General features: G+C 46.7%; 1 protein-coding gene across 5 annotated transcripts in view; it reads left to right on the forward strand.

Annotated features, from left to right (window-relative positions):
• Positions 1-23,920, forward strand: part of PRKCH (protein kinase C eta) — a 119,795-nt gene that overhangs the window by 79,107 nt on the left and 16,768 nt on the right. For all 5 annotated transcript variants that reach the window (XM_030005058.2, XM_030005089.2, XM_030005066.2 and 2 more), the window contains exons 11-12: positions 19,396-19,534; positions 20,481-20,669. In XM_030005058.2, coding sequence (XP_029860918.1) covers positions 19,396-19,534; positions 20,481-20,669 — 328 coding nt within the window. The remainder of the gene's footprint in view (positions 1-19,395; positions 19,535-20,480; positions 20,670-23,920) is intronic.

The raw sequence follows: 23,920 nt of genomic DNA on the forward strand, positions 1-23,920 counted from the left end.
TTAGTCCTGATTTACAGTTATGCTTACGAAGAGCAGTCCTGTTTTGAGATCCACATATCAGATCTCTGTGCCCCATTGACTCCACTGTATATAGTCTGTGAACTTTAATGCAACTTTCCACATGACTAAGGACTACTGAATAGCCTACAGAAGTTATTGGCTCTGCTAGTGTCTACTTTTCCTTTATGGTTATTTAAAGGGATTGATTTGAAACCTGCAAACCCTGCACATAATGAGTTTGTATAAATCATTAAAAACCAGAGCTTGAAGGGGCCTCAAGAGTTTGTGTAGTTCATCCACCTGCCCCAAGGCTGGATAACCTTTACCTAAGTGCAAGTCTCTCCTACTTTCACTCTTCTTCTCTTTTGGTGTAGTTGTTACATTTGCGTGTAATAACTTGTATACTACACTCTTGCAGGCATGGGCTCTCACTTACCGCATGTTTGAAATGAGAGTTCAGTGTTAGTTGGGAATTCTGGTACTGGTGCAATAAGAATAAGCAATACTTCTCATCTGTGGAGGGGATAAGTGATTAAACGTGACTTGTGTTCTGTCATTATTTTCATGACTAATACATGCTTATGAAGGCATTTCACAATTAAAAAGCATGCAGATGCAATTTGAGAAATAGCTACATGTAACGATTACAGACAAGTTCTTAAAGAAAGGAGTCCAGAATTAGGCTCAGTCTTTAAGTCCCAGGGCACCTGGAAATATTTAGGTTAGAACTTCTGGAACTAAGAAACTTTTATACAAAAAGACCATTTTTCTGCCTTTCCTGCCCTCTTCATTTTTTTTCAAAGGCATGAAGGTCATGAGAAGGAGAAAAAATAAAAATTTAAATAAATTTTTAGTTGTTATGTAAAATTTATTTTTAAAAACCTCCCCTAAATATTATTGCTACCTTTTTAGCCAGAACTGCTCATCTGACTTTTAATGTGTTCCCTGACATGAAGGGCATTCAGGCCTATGATTTTAAGGACCTATTTTTGAAAACTTTTGCTCTGAGACCTCCAGAATTGCCCAGCATTAATCCAACCATTTTATTGATCTTTGTACCCACCTCAACTCAAGGAAGCTTTCAATATTAATGTCAGAGAATATGACCCCTGAGTTAGCATTAGGGAGGCTGATATATATAGCTGAGGAAAAGGTCTCTGTCAACCTTAATAAATGTTTTGTACAATTTTTTAAAACAAAGATTCTGCCAACAAAATGCTGTTGCATCTGCTCCCTCTGACTTGCTGAAATGGAAGATTTCTTGCAACATGACGTGTTGCAGTGGGTGAAGCTCCTATATATGTAAGGGAGACAATGAGAAAATCAGTGTTGACATACTTGGCCTGCAGCAACTGCCGTAGCTATCCAGGGAGAATTTGACTTACTCTTTTAGCTGTAGCAAGATCAGCCTGATGTTTCCTTGGTCAATAATCCCAATGTTTAGGTTTTGTTCTTTATGCCAGTGAGCATGTAGGTACTCTGGTTTTATGCAAACAGAGGAATTTTGTAAAGTCCCCAAGCAACTTTTCATATCAATGATGCACCATTTTAAGACCTTGTCTCTAGATTCTAGTTCAGAATCATCAGCTACCTGTAATGATACAGAAATAAACTAAAAATAGTAACACAGTAGAAAATTTTGACTATTACATGGCAACACTGCAGTAATAGTTGTCTGGTTTACAATTCAAAATTTCTGTGGGAGAAAACTCCATCTTCTGCCAGCGGTACCCTGGGCAGGATGGCGGGCACAGCTTTGCTTCTGCCCTCTATGTGGCAGTCGCGCTGGTGCTGGGGCTTGTAGTTAGCTGCTGTGGTGGCCCAGGATACGCATTGCTAAACCTATTCCCATGGAGCAAGGGGAAAGCATTACTCATCATTTGGCCTCTGAGTCATAACACCTTTGCTGTTAGTAGGATCAAGAACCTCCCCTTTTATGAGGCTGTGCCTAAAGGCACAATTTAGTCTCAGAATTGTATTACCCGATTATTATTCCACTAAAGCAGGTGGCAGTATTCCAGCTGACAACAATGGAAACGGGAGCAAGCCTTCAAGTCTCAACCATGTACAAGGTATGATCTATTCAAAACCACAGCGATCCTCCATGCTCTGAGCTGATTTTTTCTGAATCAATTAAAGTTTCACAAGCACGATTTATTATTAACATCTAGAGCCGCTTTCACAAATCTCTTGGCAGCGTAGTAGAGAAGTGCTCCTGAATCAGGAAAATGACTTCCAGCTAGGAGAGGTTATTTACTAGCTAAATCTCCGATCCAGGTGTACTGCTGTGGCAAAGTCCATCCAATAAGGATGTGAATGTTTGCATCTGAACCATTTCTGATTATGCCATTTCGGGGAAGGCAGCAGTGTCATGGTGCCTAGCCAAAGTGGGTCATGGCTTCTTTGTTTATCGTGGTGGAAAAGGAAGGCGGCTGGAGCAGGGGACCCAGGACGGGCTGGGGGTTGGAATTGGGGAAAAACCGGGTTAGCTGTGCAAGGTAGCAGGGGGAAATTATTCCATGTGCAAACCTGTGTGGTAGAAGGGGCAGTAGGAAGGGATCCCTTCAAACTCTTCCTGGGCTTTCAAATAAGCCTGTGTGTGCTGTTGTAGTGAGGCTGCAGCACGTTTCAGCATGCAGGCTCTGTGGCACCCGTGCTAGAGTCTGAGCTGGTGTGTGACATTTGGCATGCGGGCTTCGGGTTTTCTCCTCCCTTCTCTGGATCTGGTTACGTTCCTTTTGACATTTACCTGAGTATGAAAATATAGCAAGGTCCCGTGTCCTTGTTGACTTGTGCCTAAAAGCTGAATTAGTGTGCTTTGTATTTCTGTTTGTCAGTATCTCTTGACTGTAAGTTGAGGGATTGTATACTTATCTATGTTTTGGGGATTTTGACACAATCTTATCAACTTAATGTAGCCTTTGCCATTGCATGCGCTTTCTCTTAAATTTTCCCTCTTCTTTTATAACCATCCTTCCTAGCTGGAGCTCCCCATTTCAGTAGTTCTCGTATCACTAGTTCAAAACCTGGTGTCCGAACAGCAGCTTTGCAGCCAGAATTTCTACCTTCAGCCACTGTTGAGCACAGAAGGGAGCAAAGATCTTGGCAGCTGGCTCCTGCTTCTTGCTTCTCTGCCCAGCCTTGATAAATGAGAAAGCCAAGGAGCTGCTCTGACTCGTGCCAGCTGGCCAAGCTCCCAAAGAGACAGCCCACCCACCGCGAAGGTCAGAGCATGGCACTGCCCGGAGAATGGAGCAAGAGCTGGCCCTGCCAGTGCTGCTCCCGCTGGGGTCTCTCTGGGGCCAGGGCCAGGGCCAACCCCCGCGGGAGGGTTACAGCTCTCCATCTTCTTTGTGCTGCTTGAGATGCAGCAAGACAGCGAAGCTTCAGCTGGTCCAACTCACCCTTTGAACTGCACGGTTAATTGCAAAATTGTGATGGCAGATTGATGACAGCCAATCTGCTGGTGGTAGGTTTGAGATGGGACTGGTGTAACTCGTACCTGAACTCAGGATTTTTTCCCTACCTCTACACAAAGAGAAAATGCCCAAATAAGCTTTTATTGTACCGTATCTGTTAAACAGATAGCTTTTATCTGTGACTGAGCCACTTGAAACATACTTTCCTGTCTGCCTTCAGAAAGGCAATACTAACTTGTGCTTCTTGTTGGAAATCATGATGTTTTGGAAAGGAGTCAGAGCAAAGTATAACTGGCTTTCAAACCTCTAAAGCCACACGACGTCTGCGGCTCGAGTGGGCTGCAGTCTGATTCATGAGTGGAGATTCTCTGTGTTGCACGTCCCCCTACACTCTTTTGATGTAGCGAAATTGCCCTGCTTACTCAAATTGGTGATTACCCTGACAGGGATAGCCCCAGGGGAAAGACAGGTATTTTGTGTGATAAAATTAATGGAAAACTGTCTTGCAGCCTGCCCTATTTACTGCACCTCATCACCTCCAGTCCCAGCTGCCTTTGGGGTCCTTCAGGACTGACGGCTTTCCCCAAGCCATAGGGCAGCCAGGAGAAGTTCCTGCCAAAACTGTTGGATGCTGCTTCCCAGCATCAGCTGATGGCATCTCCAGATCCCCACTGGCCAGGAAGCAAGACGGCAAATTCCAACTATTGGCATGAACCGGTAATCTGACATTAGACTGGGGATGTGTAAAGGGGAGGGGATGTCAGATGAGAGTTTCTGGAGACCTAGCTGTTACCTCTGCATAAGTTGAATGTGGCATGGAGTGTCAGGTATCTCCATGTTCTGTCATGTCTAGGACAGGCTAATTGAAGTCATTGTTTGACTGACTGAGAGCCTTCCCTACTTTCTCTTCACTTTCTTACAACCAGACTCGTGCTGAAATTCTCCACCTCTTCTCCAGGGAAGCTCCTAATATTTCCAAGTCTTTGCTCTGCTTGTGTCTTCTTTGAGACCTTGCTGTGACTTGGGGTGGTTCAAGCTGTTCTGTTCCCTGCGGGATGCGTCCAGTTAGAAGATGGCTGTCCTTCAGTAGAGTTGGGTTATAGATGTGAGCACATAATTCCCATAGGCTCCTGCTGCCTAATTCCCTGAAGCCCACGCTGAGTATGTAAGGATGCCTGTAGCTGCTGGGTATAACACAGGCATCGCTCACTTGCTCACAGGCTTTTCCTTGGCCTGTGTTGGCAGGGCCGTTCACAGCATTGGCCAAATGAGTGGCTGCGTCCCAGGCACTGTTACGTAAGGAAGAATTTCAATGTTAATTACGTGTCTTGGCTTTAGGTTTCATTCTGTCTCTCTGGACACCAGAAGTAGTCTCAGAAGATTCAGTGTGGCTTCTGCAAACAAAACAAACAAACTTTATTTTACAGGCTTTGGGCTCTACTGCTTTCTCCTGGAGCATCCGCTCTTTTGGGACGTTTTCCCTTTGTTGCCCTACCGCTCAGAAGGGACAGCAGTTTTTTCTGGAGACGCCGCCGAGCATAGCTAACACGCTGAAGTATTTGAGCTGCGGGAAGGCTGGCACTTCCAGTCAGACAGATTAAAAAGGAAAACTTACCGTTTCCCTTTGCTCTCAGCCACCTTCCTCATTCTGAAGGGCCGGAGGAGGGAAGGATGGATGGAGGGACACGAGGCGCTGTTGCCAGCACAGCTGTAGAGGTTGTCTGGGGCAGAAGTGTGTGCTGGGTGACAGATGTCTGTGTGGATCCCGTTCTCGCCCTAATGGCTTCCCTCCCCCTTCCTCCTGCAACTGAAGTCATTAATGCTCGTTAAGCCAGGATGGAAACAAACCCAAACAACAACAGTCTACAAAATAATTCGGTCACTCCAGACTGTTTTGTTTTTTTCTCCAGTGAAGCAATTAGTCTCCTGTCATCCCGTTTTTAGCCGGACTGGAAACAATTGGCCGGACAATAGCGATTCCCCTCCTGGCAGGGCAGTCACCGGATCCTCTCCGAGATGGGAAAGGTGAGGCGCCTTCCCTTGCCTGTCTCTTGGGGAAGAATCTCCCTAAAGAAATTCCTGTGGGCCTCCCTGAAAGCCCTGTTTTTGTGCAGCCCCTCCCAGTGAGTCATAGCCTCTGGCTCCTCTGAGAGCCCTCTGTACTGGTTGCGTTTTCTCTCAGCCCGCTGCAGGGTTAACCCTTCTGTGGTTTCGCCCAGGCGCTCTCATGCGTATATGACCCATCCCACTCACTGGCTGATGATGTAGATTGTGGGTGCCAGAAAGTCATGAAGCAATCTGTGGTTTATACCAACAACAGGACAATATAGGACTCGCATGGAGGGGGAGGGAAGATTTTTCCAGTCTTGCTCATCTGACTGGTACTTGATCCTAGGAATGGCTCAGCCTGTGTAAGGGGACAGCACTGCGGAGCACAGGACTGCGTGACGCGAGCAAATGCATGGGAGTTTGGCAAAAAGCAGGGGGTGTGATAGGGAGGACAGGGGCCAGCTGAAGTCCTGTGGTAGCACCACAGGGAGCCACGACGCAGCTTGGCCAGGGCGACCCAGGAAATCTCTCGATTCCTATAACTGCTTGGGACACGAGTAACGTGAAGTGCTGTACTCTGCCGAGGGTGAAGCCTGCAGCTGTGCCACGCGCAGGGCCTTCCTCTTGCTGCTGAGGTTGGTTGTGACATATGGGGGAGCACTGGATTCCCCCTCCATCGCTGCACCTCCCTGCAGGGCACCATGCCTACGTGGCACGCAGCACCCTCGCTGCCCCGAAAAGCACAGACGGGGCATGGAAGGACAGGTTCAGATAGGAAAGCAACGTGGCTATGCTGCTGGAAGAGAAGGCTTAAGTCACCAGAAAGAGGGACCTTGCTGTCTTTAGCTTCTAAAAAGCAGCCCTGATGGCACCTTAGTGGCTGGCCAGTGCTAACCCCAAACACTTTCCTTTAAAGATGTAGCAAGAAGCTAAGCCTGAATCCATGTTCTGTCTCATTTCTACACATGAGGTAAAAGCCACAGCGTTGCTAGTCAGGTGCCAGAAAAAGCTCCAGCTGCCCAGGGCAACCGACGACAAGGGGAGCTCTGCTTGCTCGGCTGCTGGGTCTAACAGCAAGTCACCGCGTGTTTGAGTAATGCGTCACCAGTGCCGGAGCTCTGACGTCTGTGGTATGAAGGTGCCGTGTGGGCACCAGAGCCATTGGGCTGTGGAGCACTTCGCCTTGAGATAGAAAGCTCGGGTGGAGAAGCACTTGGCAGAGAAATCTGCCGTACAGGCTCGTCTGGGGATGCGCAGCGGAAGGTGTTTCTGCCTGATCCCTGAAGCTTGGATTAGCTCTGGGGCAGAGCCTGCTGCATCCAAACATCATGCTGGGTGTCAGCTGCACCCGCTCCGTGTCTGGGCAGAGCTGCTCTGGGAGCACGCTTTGGTTGCCGTGGGGGAATGAAAGGCTGTTGATAAGGGTTGTCGTCTTGTTGGGCGTTTTCTGGTTTGAGTCATTCCAGCCATGTTGAAGGTTGCCGGCAGGGCCAGGAGTGACAGCAAGCGCCTGGTCTGGGGGCAGCGAACCAAACGCCCAGGGGTTGAGTTCCAGGTAGGGGTGGCTGTGGAGACGCGGGCATGTGCAATGGAAATGCAGAGATGCAAAACCAGTAGTACAAAATTAAGGAATTGGCTGGAGAGGAAACAAGCTGGGTTTGCACTGGTGTCACTGTGGTGCTTCCCAAGTCACCACAGGGACAATGTGAGGTGGGAAGTGAAAGTAACCCTGTGTTTAAAAGTTGATTCCCAACGCGCATGGACGTAATCTTGATGTGAAAGTGGCTGCTATGTCATGGTGTGGTTGCTTTCCTGTTAGTCTACCACGAAGTACGCTGCAGCACCCGCACCACCATCCCACGTTTACAAACCATTTGTAAAGTAAAGCACTGTGAAGTCTACTTGAGAATGGAAGTGGGGGACAGGTAAACCACATGTGTATGGTGTCCTCTCTGCACTTTGGGGACACCATACACAAGTCATCTATTGCTCCTTGTCTGTATAGCCTATCTAGAACAGTTCCAGGAATTTGTTAGCTTTAATGTATCTTTTGTGGGTGATGCATTTCAGCATGTTAAAATTAAAATAATTCACTTTTTGTTCCTTTTGCTCTGGGCAGTGAAGAGTCATTCTGTTTTCCCTGAGCCGCTATGGTCTTCCATTAGTCCTCAATCAATTATTTATTCATGGGGAGAGTATCTGAAAACAGCAGTCCAGACTGAGAGTAGCGGCACTTGACTGTGTAGATGAGTTTGAAGTACTTGATGACTGAACCCACTGGAATTGTCAATAACATTAAGAACTGCTTTCCTGCCACAAAATAAAAATAAAGCCTTGTAGGTGGAGTGTGCTAAATTTTGATGAGGACATGAGCTAAAAACCACTGCACTTTAGGTGTCACCTGGGTGTACCTTTAGCAAGCACAGACAAGGAGTTTTTTGAAAAACATCTTGCCTTCAAGTTGGCTAATTTTTGTATTGTGATAGAAAATGTGTATTGTTGTGCAATTCTGGCCTGTGTAAACATGGGAGGTTCAGATACAAAGTCTTTAATCCTGAGTTTTGATCTGGTGTGGTGCCATCCCACCTCTCAGCAAAGATTTCTGTCTGGTTTGCCTGTTGTTTCTTGTCTCCCTAAATTAGGAATAAGTTTCAGTGAGGATTTGTGGTGTCTTCTTCCTGCAGAAAGGGATTTACGATCAAGACATTCAAGCATACAGTCAAGGCCTGTGTGGGCGAGAGGGACCTGACAGCTTCAGATCTTCCCCAGTTGAAATAGTAAAATCCAAGAGTCCTGTAGTCTGTGGTGTTGGCCTGCAAAAGGCTGAGGTACCTTCCAGTAAGCAAGGCATCCTGGTCCTGGAAAGAAGAGTGAACACACAGAGTCACAACATGAATTGACTCTGAATCAACCAAACTGAAAGGCACGTGTTACTCGTGGGTAACACCCCCTAATTTCCATCTTGACTGGAGCTTGCTGCCTGCTAGTGTTAGTCGTTATTCCCATTCCTGTCCTGAAAATGCCCTTTGTGCTTCCCTTGCACAAACTTCCCAGTTCCCCCCCTGGAGTTGATACTCTGTGTATTGGGTGATGAAAGGAAAGGGATGCAGATTCTTCAGGTTGTAAAGGATGTGACTGTAGGTGCCCGTGGAGGGACTGGCTTGTTTATCAGGGGAAGGACTGTAATATTTGGTCTGGAAAGCAATCTTTTAGTGTGGTGCCACAGAAAGCCAATTCATGCCAGGAGGCATATTCCCAGAGACACAGACACAGAGTACCACTGGGTATCCTCCTCCATGGTCGCACGTTGCAGGGGCCAAAGCACCCTGCTGCACTGGGGAGATGCCAGTTGGGTTGCAATGACTCTTATGCAAGGGACTTGACAGATCTCTATGCTAAAAACTCAAGAGGTAAGCAGTGTAAAGACAGCCTTTCCGCATTCAGGTCCCATTTCTATCCTTTTTCTAGATGGGGTCACTTGAGACGGTGCTTATTTTCATTTTCTGATTCATTTGTTTCATATATTACAGGAACAAGGGAGTTGGCAGCTTTTTGTGCATGGTAGCCATGTCAGCTGAGCATTGATTGACTCCTGCTCTAAGTTACTTCTGCTTTGCTTGCAATCGGGCAACCAGCTAGGGCACCTAATTTGGGAACTTGGCCTTGCCAGCTGGTGAGTCAAGTTTTAGAGGGGCTGAACTGCCTTGGGAAAGCACGTGTCTCCCTGTAATAGCTAGAGAGGGGGCCCTGACCAACGAGACTCGTGGGTTAAGTACCTGATGTGACATGGGGACAATACCAGCCACCGTTGTTCATGGACGGTTTGGGGTCTGTTTGCTGCCCGTATGGCATTTGGGGGTGACACGTATGGGATCTAGTCTGTCCCTGTTGGCCTGGCACAAAGCTCAAGGTCGCTGGTTCCTGCACGCAGGCAGCTTGGGAGGAGTCCCCAGAAGTGGGAGTGGGATTGCAGAGGGCTCAGCATGCCCAGCCAGGAATTTCACCTGGCTCTGCCCTGCTTATCCAGGGTACTCGGGCTTCACGCGGTCCTGGGTGAATCACCTGTAATGAGTGAATAGCAACAGTAATCCTCATGAAATGAGAAACTAAATCTTGGGATAATGACCCATTTGCTAGGCTCCTACAAATACCTCTTCCATCTGATTTCACTGCTGCTATTTAAGTGATTGTTGTGGGGAAAAGCAGGGAGATTGTAGCAGTCAGGAAAGCACTTTGTTTGCCTGCGGGTTTGCTGGAGTCTTAGAAAAAAGGGAATCAATGATATCAGTGATGGTCTCAGTTTTTTTAAGAAGCAACTCTCAAGACAGCATCTCCTAGGGAATATATTTAAACTTTGCTCCAAGAGGGGCTAGGCAGTACCGCCTCCTGTGCAGTTCTGGGATGCTTGTGTGCTTTGTGGCCACAATGGGTCACTAGCACGGAGACTACTGTTTTGTCGTGTGCGTAAAAATTCAGTGCAGGTGGTGAGATTTTCAGAAGCATCCGTGCTGGCCCAGTGTTGTTCCACCAGAAGTTAATAGTAAATCTGGCAGTGGAAATCTAGAGGCCAAAGCAAAGTGCTTTTAAAAATCCCATTTAAAAATACAGCACTTCTGCCTTCAGCTTTGTTCATTCCATTCTAGAAGAGAGATCAGTGCCTATAGCCTTAGCTTTGTAAATCTGGATCTGTAATTCAGAGCTTTAATAAGGTTAAGTAATTTTTTTTTTCCTAAGAGCCTAATCCAAAATCAGCTGAACCTGACAGGACTTTTTCCCACTGATTTCTCTGGATTCAGGATCAGTCTCAGAGTAAAGTGAATCTTATCCATATCAGATGAATATGGAGAACTCTGCCTGACTAGACATACAGGTTCAATGCAGGAGTGTCTTCCCCACAAAGCCCGGCTGGCGTTACCAATACTAGCACAGGTTGGTTTGCTGCCCAAGCTGCTGCCAGAGGCAGTCTGCACACATGATTGTGATGGATGGGGCCACCTTTTTTTTTTTTTTTTTTTTTTTTGATATTTCCTGGAGTGAAACATTCCTCCCAAGACTCTGAGTGTGGGGAGGGTGGATTTCACGGCAGCTGTGAGATTAGCAGTGAGAGCGCAGAAGAGTTGCTTTGGTGTGAGCTACTGTCTAATTCCCCCAGGGCAGGTTTAGTGGCACGCAGCGGTGAAATGGGGACGTGTCACTCTGTGCTGGTGGAAAGAGGAGCCTTTTCAGCAACACAGTCCAACCCTGATCCTACCAGGACAGCTTGGAGATGGGACAGGGCCTTCAAGCAGCTCTACAGCGGGCTGTGGGCAGTTGGTCATGATTAATCCTGGGTAACTCTTTCACTCCATCTTGAAGCATTGAGACCATGTTGTACTGCGAGCACAAGGCTGATTTCATTTTAATTTCTGTATCAGGCTTTGAATCAACATTGGTCTATTTTTGTCAAGGTGACATAACAGACTTATGCTTTTTAACCTCTTTTGGCACTGTCAGCCATAAGTCCACACCTGATTCTTGTTTGTGCATTTGGGGCTTGAGTGTTGTATGCCTCCTCTGAAGACTTCAGGCAAGGGGACTCACAGAAAGAAGCATTGTGGTTTGGGTTTTTTTTTCTCTTCCCCTCTATTTCTGGCAAGGGTAAAATAGGAGCTCTGTTGGGAGCAACTCAGCAAGTGATGTTTCAGGGCCAGCAAATTCCAGTGTCGCTGCCCAGTGGGACCGAGGAGTCTATCACAGGACTAGGCTGGCGGCTCATCCGGAGAGGGAGCGCGTGGTGTGCATACCAAGAGCTGGACACGAAGCCTTTTTCTGTCCACCTCTCCCCTTCCCGCAGTAAATGGGAGGACGTTTGCTCTGGGATTCAGGGAAATACCTCAAGTGTAACTCCTCTTTCCTGACTAGAGTCCCACATAAAAATGCAGCAAATAATATATATATATTATATATACATATATATAAAAAAAAAGTACGCGCACAAGTGTGGACATATAAATATATATGGATTGCGCCATCTTTGGGATTACTCCAATGTAGCAATCTCCAGCGCGTCTGTGTTTCAGCAGTAATGGCTCCGGCTCTCGGCTGCCCCATTTCACAAGAGTGTCTTTTTGCCCTTGTAAAGCTGCCTTTGGAAACTATCATTAGCTCTCTTACAGCTGCCGTGCATATAATAAAGAGGAAGCTTATAGGTGTGCCTGACCCTGAAGGGACTGAGGGCACTCGTGGGGACCCACTGGATCTGTACCACTCGGGTTCAGTGGCAGAAGCTTTGTGATTATCTGTTGTGGTATGCCAGGGGTTTTTTTAGCCTATGCCTGTATACTTTAGCCTACCACTCTAATTTAACTGGAGGATGAATCATGCCCGTTCATCTCAATAGCCATGAAATCACGTCGGTAATTGTGTTAACTTCCACAGACGCTTTTCTGAAGTGCCCAGAGGGAGGGGAGGTGGGACTGCTGGCACTTCAAACCATCAGAGAGGTCTTGGATCCTGAGTAATGCCAGCTTCTTTGCCGTAACAGAAGTCAACGCCTTGGGCACTGCTTCGTCTCTGGAGCGGCAGCCTGGGGAGTGCCGGGAGGGGACCGGTGCTCTGATGTGGTCTGGGGAACCGGCTTCCAGAGAGACCCTGCCAGCAGGAAGGGGTCAGGCAGATGGGGAGCCAGCAGCACTGGGTTCCAGCCCATCTCCACCAAGAAACCCATGGTGCTGCCTTAACCCGGGCAGGTGGCTTGCAGAAACTTGTCCTTATGCTTGAAGGGCTGCTTGACTTTAAGATTAAAATGTAATAACAGAGTGCTTCTGGATACAAGTGCTTGCCAATCAGAGTTTAATCTGAAGCCCAAGCAACAGAGCAAGAAGGTATTTTAAAACTTAATCAGACTTATCCCTGTGAGTGCACAAGACTGATCCAGAGTACCTTTGGACATACTGAAGAGCACAGATGCAGGTGGGTATGAGGATCTCCCTCTGCCTTGCATAAATTCAAACACCCACCTCGCCCTCCAGAGTGGTCCTTGGCCATGTGCTCCAGCATGAGTTTTCAGAGAAGTTCAGCCACACGTTCTGGCTTTGTATCTGACCCCAGACGTGAGTGCATATTGCATCACTCTCTACCATCCTGGTGGTTGCAGGAGAGGTGGAGCCTGCTTTGGAGGCTGCGTGGCTGTAATCCGTCGTGCCTTTATCCTAACGCATGGGCACAGAGCATTTCAAAAGGTTTGTGCTCTGCATGCCATTGTGGGTGGGCTAGGTGAAGCAGAGAAAAGCCACGAAGATCTGTTATATCCTGCCACGTTCCCCCTCTGCAGCTCTCTGTGGAGTCTGTAGGATGTGCTGTGGTGGGATGAGGCCATAAAATCCCCAGGAATAGTGCTGGGCTCCTGGCTGGAGAACTGCTCAGGTACTGAGATGCCTGTGGGATTGACCTTCCTCATGAGCCTCCTCTGTCTCCCACGGCTGCACAAAGCAGCTGGCAAGGGCAGGCGGCTGTCTGCTGTTATATGGGCTAGCAATGAGTGTTAATTTGCAGTGGAGTTTCACTCGCTCATATCGCTTATCCTGGGTCTGAGTTGGATTCTTGAATCATTATGTCACGTTTCTGCTTTTGCTTTGTTTCTCAGAAATGCAGTTCAGTTTGGAGCCGTTGTGGCTGTATTTACAGTCCTTAAACACTTAAGCGTGGTCAGATTTTGGAAACAACTTCTGGTTGTTAGGACAGTGCAGAAGGGCACCTTGCAATGTTTCATTCCTACTTTCTGGTAACTTTGAATTACAAATGCCTGGAGAGATCTTCCTTTCATTTCTGTCCCATTACATTGCACTGCAAGTTGCAGTACGCCTGCTGTAGTCGGGCTGTCTGAGTGCATGCTGCTCTCTGAACAGGTTTGCACCTCAGAAGTTGATTGGAAACTAGAAGGAACGTTTTCTTTACCCAAGAGAAAGTTTTTCAAGAAAACAAGGAGTTGAGGTTATGTTTTTCAGTCATTGCGCTGTATTTTGACGTTACTTCGTGCAGTACTGGGAAGGATGGAGTGCACAGACTAAATCCCATAGGATTTTAGGGATTGTGCTGTGAAGCTGTGGGTGCGTAAAGCAATGCTTTCCATCTCAGCGTGTCAGCCCCAAGTGGTGGTATATGTAAATGGCTACACGCTGGTTACGTGCCTTGTAACAGCGCTGAGTCTTACCTCTGGTTCTTCGGTTGGTTCTGCGCCCAAGTGGGTGCCCTCTGTAAGCACAGTGGGGTTGCTCCAGCTATGCTGATTTTCCCCTTCAAAGTATGACAGGAGTTGAATTAGAGGAAGCCTCCGAGGCTGGAAGGGAGCTCATCCTTTTATTTGGCAGCAAAACTCAGGATTTCAAACTGTTTTTCTCCAGCTCGGTACGGCTTGATCTTTTTCTGATCTCTGCTTTGTGGTTCCCTTTTCCAAAGGCCAGTAACCTGTTTTTTCATTTGTGATTTCAATATTTCCCCCTACCCTAAAGATGTGGTAGCAACTAAGCAAATATCAGCAGCTCAGCCTGGGGTTTTATGTCTTAGCTCTGGTAGAATATATTGCAGGTGTCTTCTTTAGCCTGTATTTACTGCTGCCTGCTGACAGTCAGCCTTACCACTGCTTAGGAAATTTGCATAGCTCTTCCTTGATGCTGTGAGTATATGAGTTTCTGGTTATAAAAACTTACTTGACCATAAAAATAAATAATGTTAGGTTGTTATTAGAAAAATGTGGGAGACGGGAACCATTTTCTGTGAAGGAATTTTTAAGCCAGTTCTCTACAACCCAAGGAACACAGGATTGGAAATAGCCTTAATTCCCAAAGTGGTGTGATATCTTGGGAACAAAATGTGGAGGTCCCTAGTCCAAAGCTGCTGGGAATGGAATTGTGAAAATAATTATTTGCTTTGAGTTTGGTAACTGAGTCTCCAAAATTTGATGTAGGAAGAAAGATAGAAAATTGTTTAAGGTTTTGTGGGCCCAAAATAATTGTTAGGGCTTTTTTAAAGCAACGGTATTTTTTTGCAACTCAAGAGAGTGTTGGTTTCAAGTAAAATAAAATATTTTGGTTTGGGTGTTATTAATGAATGCAAAGGAAAATGGGAAATGATAATAGCTTCGCATGAGTATTTAGGGCTTTACATAAAACTGAGACCTCCATCTGTTCTCCTCCATATTTAATCAAAATACTGGTTTAAATCTGTTGTCCACTGTATTGGGAGCAATGCCTCCAACTTGAAAAATCCTACCTCTTTGATAAGTGTCTTACCAACTGTGCTATTCAGCAGATTGTACGTCTTTCGTTCTCCTCTGTTGAATTTGCCTCATTTTGCAAAAAATAAGTACAATTTCACTGGAGCAGGAGTTGGAAACGTGTATTGCTTTGGCCACCAGAGCAGGCAATAGAAACGCATTTTCTCCATCGTGATGGAGATTTCAGTATTTCTGTGAAGTAAAATGACTTCAGCAGCAGAGGTGGAGAAAAATCAAAATCTACTCCCTGCTTGCAAAGGGGATTTGAATGCACATTTGCTCACCCAAAGGTGTTTCCAAGGAGTGTCTAAATGGCCTTGCATGCTGAGGACTTGAAAAAGCAAAATTTTTCCCTTTCAGAAATTCCACAATTACTCATTTAGCTAATTCCAGGCTTGGGGATTTTATTTTTAATTGTGTATTTATTTTTTTTTAAACATTTGGCTGGAGTTTTAGATTAGTCGCACCTACATTTGTGGCTACACTGCTCTGTACCTACATCTTTCATGACTAAATGCTTTGCATTGAGAGGGGAAAGCCAGGCTTTTATGAGCTTTAAACTGGACCTTTGGAATTACCAAACCTGGGAGAACCTCGAACCGAGGCAGAACCAAGGCAGGAAGCCAGTTTCTGCCACCCCTACTCCTGTGAAGATCCTTACTACATGTACAGCCCTTACAACACAGGGTGGTAAAACCAAAAGAGGAAAAAAACAACCCCAAAACTTCATCCTTTCAAATATAGATTCTACATTACAAGTGAGATGATTGGAGTAGAGCAAATGGCAGGTACGTGTATAACACCTATTCACTGGCAAAACTCCCTGTTGCAAGGAAATCGTATTTGACAGATGCTTCAGAAAAGGACTGGATCATCTGCAATTGTAATTTTGTTTTTTTTATGAATGTTAAACTCAAGCGGCAGATGTGTACAGAACACCTCTTCCAGCGAGTGACGCTGAAGCAGTTCATTTTGTCATTTCTTCTGGGTCTAGACTAAACCGAGGCCGTTAAGCCGATGTGCCGTAGCTGCTTGCGAGGACAAAGGCTGCCTTTCTGAGTCGGGATGAAGCCTGTTTTCCAGTGGAGTTTTGCCAGTGAAAGGCAGAACCTCAGCCGGACCTTAGAAACGCAGCCCTCAGAAAACCTTTCCGCCGTTATTGCTTCATCGAACTGCTAAAAATATTGAATGGAAAATGCAAGTATTAAGGAAATGAGGTAGATTTGGGCTTTCTGAGCTGGATGACTTCCAGTTTCATCAGCTTCCCGGAATCCTTGCTGCGAAAATGAAGAGCTCCTTGTAAATCTCAGAAACCTGTCAGTGTTTTTCCTCTCATGTGGCTGTGCTGGTTCACAGGGTACGACACGTGGGGAGACCCGTCAGTGTCGAGCAGCGAGTACAGAGCTTACGGCTGCTGGGATCGCTTGAGACAAACGCTCAAACACGAGACCAAACCACGACTTTCCCAGGGAATTATCTTACGGGGCAGCCGGAGGGAGCAGGCTCCGGAGGAGCCACATGGCTGAGCCTGCCACTGTGCCGGCCCGCGAGACCTGCTCCGAGAGGGACGTGTGGGGCCATCTTCTGTGGCCTGGCCGAGAAAAGAGCATTGAGAAGTCTTCTTTGGTCGCGGGAGGTCCTCTTCTAAAACGATCTACACGTAGCCAGAGTGCCTGAGCAAGCGAGAGCAGATTAATGTCACGTTACAGGTTCTGTGAAAGTAGAAAATGCAAGTTTTGGATTTCACGTTGCTGGAAAGAAATCAGGAGGAGCCGGAATCCCAACTGCAGGAGGAGACAACAGGCGCTCTTAATGGGTTTAACGTGCAAGGTAGAGAAGCCAAAGGGCTGGAGGTTTGCCTCGTGTGGTTAAAACTGTACTTGCTCAGCAAGAGGCAGACAGTTTAAATTTAATGGCAATTACATATAGAGAGACTCTCTGGGAGGACACAGCAAGCGCGGGGTGCTCTTGCACCTGCAGAGGCCTCTGCCATCTCGGTGCTATAACGAGCGTGGTGCGTTACACAGCTAGCAGGGATTTCGGGCCTTCCGCAGCACGTCCTCAGAGGCTGAGAAGTGGAAGAGTGGCTGGAGATCTGGTCTGCAGGGCTGGCCCTGCCTCGTAGCTGTGTCTTGCCTCAGCTCCTCGGGCTCTCCATGAGGGACTGCAGCCTGCTCACTCCGTCAATGTACGCGACTCCGTTTCTGCTGGCTCGCATATAAGGAAGGTGGGATTCGAGATATTCCCAAAGCATGCCAGGACGTGGCAGATGTTTTGGGGAGTGAGGGGAAGTTTGGAAGGGGGATCTCCAAGCAGGTTCACCAAAATTCCTCTTCCAGTCGCACCTTTAGGGGCACCCCCCCAGCAGTCAGGCCTGCCCAGGACCAAAAAGGTGTTTGCTGCATTTAAAACCGAGCCAAGAATAAACTGCGCGTTTCAACCACATCATTGCAGATTCCTGGAAACAAGGCCTGCCTTCATGCTTGGAGGGCTTCCCTGCTCTGCCAGGAACCACAGGGAAGAGCAACAGGAGCTTTGGCTGTAAACTGCTGCTGAAGGCGTACTGTCATGGGTGAGCACATACAATACCTCTCACTGTGCTCGCCTAAAGCGTTTCCAGGACGAGCCTTTGCCCACATGCCTTAGCAGCCATTTTTGATTCTCGGAAGGGGAAAAATAAGTGTCTTCTGCTGAGCATCCCACCCAGAGCAAACACTGGCATAAGACAGGCATAGGGACTGTCTTTGGCATCAAAATTTCACTGGCCACCAGATAGCTGATGGGCCTGCTGGGAAGGGCAACATCATTGCAGAGGGCTTTTTGCTGTTTTGTGTTGCCATGGTTAAAGTTGAAGAGAGAGGATGTATGATCTTGCGATTAAGATCCGGAGCTGGAATTCAGGAAGCTGGTGTTCAGTCTTGGCTCTGGGGGACACGGGCAAATTTCTTAACCTCTACCCCTCGCCTTCCCATGTGTTCAAAAGAGGCTAATAATACTTTTTCTTATCTCTTTAGGACAGGATGTGGCTCTGATTGTCTAGCACAATGCATCATTGATCTTTCCACTGCAACAGTGAAGTTGAGGGAGAGCTGTCTCGAGCTCCAGAGAGGCTTCCGGTGGTGGTGAGGGCTGTAGAAATACCAATGCACAGCAGAGCGATCGACCGCCTGATTTTCACTTTAAGATCATAGATGGAGGTTGAACAGGATCAAGCTGGACTTAGATTTCAGCTCACCCATAGGTTTTCATATTGATAAGGAGATGCCACCACCTGTGCTACCACCTTCCCCATTGCTCCCCCTTCCCAGGGAAATAGATGTCCAACCAGAGGGCAAAATGGATCAAAATCCAGCATGGATTTCATAAAGGGGCCCTGAGGCTCTCAGACGTACTTAGTTATTCGATCCTTATCTGGGCATCTGAATTACTTTGAAAGTGGCTTTGTCTAGGCCTATAAGATGTCCTCCATTTCAGTAAAATGGCCATAGCAACACTTCCCTGCCTCAGAGCTGCTGTGAAGGCTCAGTGCAACTCTTGGGCCAATGCCTGAGACGCTTCAAAAAATAACTGTGACCTATTTGTACTGCACAGAGCTCCCATCATAGCTCCTTTCCTCCATCTGTGACCGTGCCTAGAGCTTGTCTGGCAGCTGAAAAGCAGAGGTGCTACGAGCTGGTATGTATTTTTAGGAAGGCATTGCCTAAGTCTGCAGATGACCCCGTGCTTTCTGGTCATGTTCCTGACGGTGCTTCTGACTGCAGGCTGTTTCCTCAGGCTATCTCAAGGTCAGGCAAGCTGATAAGCTTTGTTAGGGCTCTGTCATTTTGGCAGCTCTGCTTTTGATGAGTAGCTCCCAGACTGTTAGAGGTGACGTATTGGAAAATGTGCCTTTCTGCGGTTTGGTTGGCTGCAGGTCTCTTGTGTCAGTGACAAGGAGGTCCCCACCTCACTGAGCACTATGGGGGACATTCGCTTCTTACATTAGTGCTGGAATCGATACATCTGGGAGGACTTTTAAGACTTTGCCTTATGATGGAGGCATCCCGTGCTGGCTGAAGATTCCCCCTGCCCGTGTGGCATGGTGTCAGCAGGGAGTTTCTTTTCTTCTCAGCTTGGATAACACTCCAGGTGGGGTTTATCAGTCGGGCTTGCCCCGATACAGGGAAGTCTGGGACTTAACCCCCGACACCTCAGGAGAAGAGGGGATCTGCTGCCCCTCTGAAGAGATCTTGCATGCCTACCCGGCTTCAGCTGTGTCCTCCCAGCGCGGCACTTTGCTGAATCAGAGCACATCTCATGCGGTGCGTTTTGCTGCATCATAACATCGTTACGCAATTTGACAGCTCTGGCAACCTCTGCTCCAGTGAGTCCCGAGCTAAATGAGCAGGACCTCTGCCAGGCAGGCTTGTGGTGTGTTTGGAAAGCCATGTGGGCGAACTCGTATAGCACCTGCCCATATTAAATGCAGTTCGGCAGAATGATGTTTGTTCCTCCCTCCCTTTTGTAAGAGATGAAGCAAAAGAAAACCCCTCCTGCATGACTTCTGTTTATTTTTTTATGATGATGAGGCTTGTCCAGTTTACCGGTTGAGCTTCTGAGGCCTGGGACGCTGCCTCCATTTGTGCTTGGGCTGCTCCAAGCATGTAGCGACTTGGTGAATGATTCTCGTTGCAGGGACTTGAAGCTGGACAACGTGCTGCTGGACTACGAGGGTCACTGCAAGCTGGCAGACTTTGGAATGTGCAAGGAGGGCATTCACGACGGCATTACCACAGCCACCTTCTGTGGTACACCAGACTACATCGCTCCAGAGGTATAGGAAACCTTTCTTTGGCCAGGAAAACTCGGTTACAATATGAAAAGCGTAGGTTAGCTTTGGAACAGCAAGTGTACTCTCTGGTGTCTTTAGCTACACCTTATTTGACTGCCGGGTGCAAGGTTTCCTCCTAGATGTACGCTTGTATTATCAGTCCCTTGTGCAAGCAAAGCATGAGTAAACGTTCAGGCTGCTGTAGGCACCAAGATAAGCCTATATTTTTCTTTAGGAAATGTGAGGTGACAAACAGAGGCACAGCTGCAAAAATCTTGAGGGAGGCACATACAGATACTGGCCCAGTTTGATTTGAAAAGAGGTTGAATTCTTGTTTCCCAGTTCCTTCTTCTACCTCCTCCCATTCCCTGTCATTCCCCAATCTCACTACAAAATTAATAAACACCTCTTTAAGGAACAGCTGCCCTCCAGATGCTGCCAGATGTTCTGACAGGGCTTCAGATCCTTCTTCAGCACAATTGAATTTTTGTCTGTGATTGGTGTTTGTGCCTTTCTCACACACTCGCGCTCCTTCCCCTCTCCAGCTGAAAGCCTTGCCGTTGGAGCCGGGTAAGCGTTTCCTTCCCAGGGGCAAGGAAGAGGTGATGTCAACCCACACACATGGCTGTTCTGCCGCTTCTGAGACTCAGCCAGTTTTGCTGAAATGCCCCTTCTCCTCCTGCTAAGACCTAGCATCATTTCTAAGGGCTTGTTTCCCAGGTGACCCTGTGAGCAGCCAAGCTAGTTCAGCCCTTGTTTAATGCATCTGATGTACCTGGGGTTCCCAGCTTGAGATCACCTATAGGTTCTTGGACGTACAGCCAGCCTAGCAGAGAGTGCTGTTAGGACGTAGCGAGAGCTCCTGCATTAATGTTTCCAAATGCTTTTTCCTGCCCTGCTCAGTTTAAGAACCTTCAGGGTTGATATTTCCTTCCCATCCCTTCTTCAGATCCTGCAGGAGATGCTGTATGGCCCTGACGTAGACTGGTGGGCCATGGGTGTGCTGCTGTATGAGATGCTGTGCGGCCACGCACCCTTCGAGGCGGAGAATGAGGACGACCTCTTCGAGGCCATTCTGAATGATGAAGTCGTCTACCCAACGTGGCTCCAGCAGGATGCAGTGGCAATCCTCAAAGCAGTGAGTTCCTTTGGCTGTTTGCATGCTCTCTGTCCTGGCTTTCTTCAGCCTAATCTAGCAAAAGAAAACAGGGCTGGGGTGTGGGCACTCAGAAATTGCGGTTACCCTGACCCTGACCCTTTTGTTATCTTGGATTGAAGGGTAAACAAAAAAAAATAATCCTGCCACACTTAGGTGTGTTTGCATAGTTATGTCCTTTATACGGTTCAGCAGCCAACTTGGCAAGCAAAGTGTGTACATGTCTGTGTGTCCGGGCATTCCCCTGTGCCGACTTAATGATTTACAACATATGGTCATCTTCCAGAACAGAAGCAGCAGGTATACACAGTACTTAATCAGTAGCGACCATATGATTTCCATGCGACTGGAGCGGTGAAGGAGTGAAGTCTTCATGATAATCCTTTCTGACTGTTGGTAACACCAGCCATCCCCCAGGGACTGCTTGTCTATCTGCATTCAAAGACAGGTTTTTGATTTTTGTGCGTTTGGGAGAAAAAAAATGGGGCTGTACAGCAAACAGTTTGAGTAGAGCTGTTGCTGGCTACACTTAGTCCTTGTTCTACCCTGTATTCCTGAATTTTCCCAAGTGCTCTTACCTACGTGCCTCACATCTTTGCCTGTGACATGGGGATGAAGATAGTAACATGTGGAGAACTGACTCAAAGACATGGGGTAATGAATGATGGGACCATTTAAAAGAAAGAGGAGAATTTGTTTTCATCAGATCTTTAGTAGAGTCTGGAAGTTTTCTGCTGAAAGGTTTCTGTTCTATATGAACTGAGCAACTACTTTCTGTAGCTGAAAAGGTATCTAATAAATTCCACAGAAATCAACTGAGAATAAAATCCACTTATTGAGGAGGCAAAGGGTTGTCCTTTGAAATCACAGGTTGTGCTCAGGAGTGATCATTTGTTATGCTGAAGGCCCTCTTGGGTTTTGGAAATAACCTGCAACATATTTAAAATGAAAAGTGAAGTTCAGACTCATTGCAGCTTCTGGAGCAGCATTCGTGTTGTTGGGTTGAGACTCCTGAATGCCTGAGCTAATTCCTCTTCTGCAGTGACAAGTAATAGCAGAGTGGATTTGTTGCAGGTATCTTGCATAAGTATGAGATGGAGGTAAAATGTGGTCAGATAGATTCTCATCGTAACAGGAATTTCAGGGTATAATAAAATATGATTTGTGTTTTAGCCTCTTGACAAAATGCTTATATTCCTAATTCTGATAGGAACCTCATAGAAACAGCCAGTGCAAGCTGCCGTCACCCTAGGCTGCTCTAGCCCATGTTCAGAGCCCAACTTTTAACAGTGGGTCCCTTCTGTGATTAACGGGCAAGCAGCATGCTGGAAGGCACTGGAGAAAGAGGGCCACAATGGAGGAGGGAGCTAACAATATAAATAGAGATCGACCGAGTGTCTCCAAAACTGCACAGTCAACTTAGGAATTGCTGGTTGCTTGCCTGAAAAAGGTCTTCTCTCCAGCCGCTCTGCTTGTCTGGTTATCATGTGTTGCTGGTGAAACCCAAATGAAGGCAAAACTGCCTCTCTGAAATGCACATGCATTGCTTGAGAGAAGCGCTATACTATGTCTGCTCGGGGAAAAAGGCTGAAATTTAGGGCATTAACCAAGAGCCTTGTGGTCAACTACTGGGAAGTTGCAACTGAAATTTTTATTGGACCTTCAGTTTTTCAGTGTTTCTGTTCCCTGGGTGGCTGCTACCTGGAGGTGACTTTTGTATTGTATTTTACAACACTGATGGTTGGCTACAGCCTGAATTTCTGCAACTTCACAGTAGCTGCTCTTGGGATCAAGAGCCATTCACTAGAAGAGCTCCTCATTTCCTCTTCCCTTTCTTATGCTGAGTTTTTAGAGGCATCAGAGCATGTTGGCTTTAATGGGAAGGAAACATCCTGTCATGAGATTGTCTGGGTCTCTAGATAAAACAGAAAAACCCACACACTTTGATTTCTTTTGAATGATAACAAATATCACTGCTGTGGTATTGTATTTGCAGTGTACTGATAATGTTTGGTCAGTATTTTTAGGTGTCAGTATAACACAGAGTGGTGAAACTGGCTTTTTTGTTCCCTTGTGGCTATTTTATGAAGGAAGACAGTAGATCTTCTAGCTGCTAAATATGTAGATTTTTTTCTCACAGACTTCTGATGCTATTATTATTTCTCTTAAATATGGCATTATTACTATGTGAGCATCTTCTATTCACTACTGTGTTTACCTCCAAGAAAAAGTGAACTCGAGCTCCCTGATTTACAGCTGTGACAGTGCTTTCGAACCCATGATATTAAGAGCTCTGGAAAATCGGAGCACTCAACTACTGCAGTGACATAAATGATTATAAGTAATTACATGGCATGGGAAGCCTATGAAGGACCAGGGAATTAAACCTGCGGTCTCTTGTATTGCAGGCTAAGGCCTTAATAGCCTTAATAACTGGATTATCCCCTCACTCAAAAGTTCTGGCCACTAACCTTGGACAGGACTAGTGAGAATTTGCTTAGTCTTGAGTGGTACAAAGCTGTGAAATGAAAATCAAATTCTTCTGCCAGGAAGATGCAATTAGGTGTAGGTGCTTAGAGATGCTCCACAAATGGATACATCTGGGTTTAGAAAGCCCTCGATGCATTTGCCTTCATGAAGACCTTCATTGTAAACAAGGATAATAGGTTTTAGGACCCATTTCATGGATGCTGTTATTTTGTTTTGGTTTTGTTTACCGTAATTGTGCTTCACCAATTTCACCCCATCAGAAACCACCCAATTTCTGAAGGTTGCATCCTGTTCATCTTTGCAGTTTCCTGATAATAACCAAAATACGTCCTTAGGACCTCATTTCGGTCACTGGGTGTTCCTGGGTGGTTTTGAACACTGGTACCAAGGAAAACAAAAACAACCTTGATGCCCTGGGACCTTGTTCAGAATTGAAAACAGAAATATTTGTGCTCTAGAAAAAGTTTTTATCTATTTCTCTTTTTAATGTTTTTTTTGTCCTTGATATTTTCCCTCAAGAGCTGGGGAAAGAGTAGGGTAGAGCTAAATCAGTGTAAGTCAGCAGGATTTTGCTGGAGTCAACACTCCCAGAGGAGGGAAGTAGGAAATTTCATTCGTGTACCCTGCCCCATCTGAGTGTGTCACTGCTGAATTTAGGTATTGATGGTTCAAGTCAGGTGGGGAGGACTCAAAATGAGGTCTCCCCTGCTTGTGTGACCAGGTCGAACTGGGCATGGATTTGC

The sequence above is a fragment of the Aquila chrysaetos genome, chromosome 2, assembly GCF_900496995.4.
Source record: "Aquila chrysaetos chrysaetos chromosome 2, bAquChr1.4, whole genome shotgun sequence".
Lineage (NCBI taxonomy): Eukaryota > Metazoa > Chordata > Aves > Accipitriformes > Accipitridae > Aquila > Aquila chrysaetos.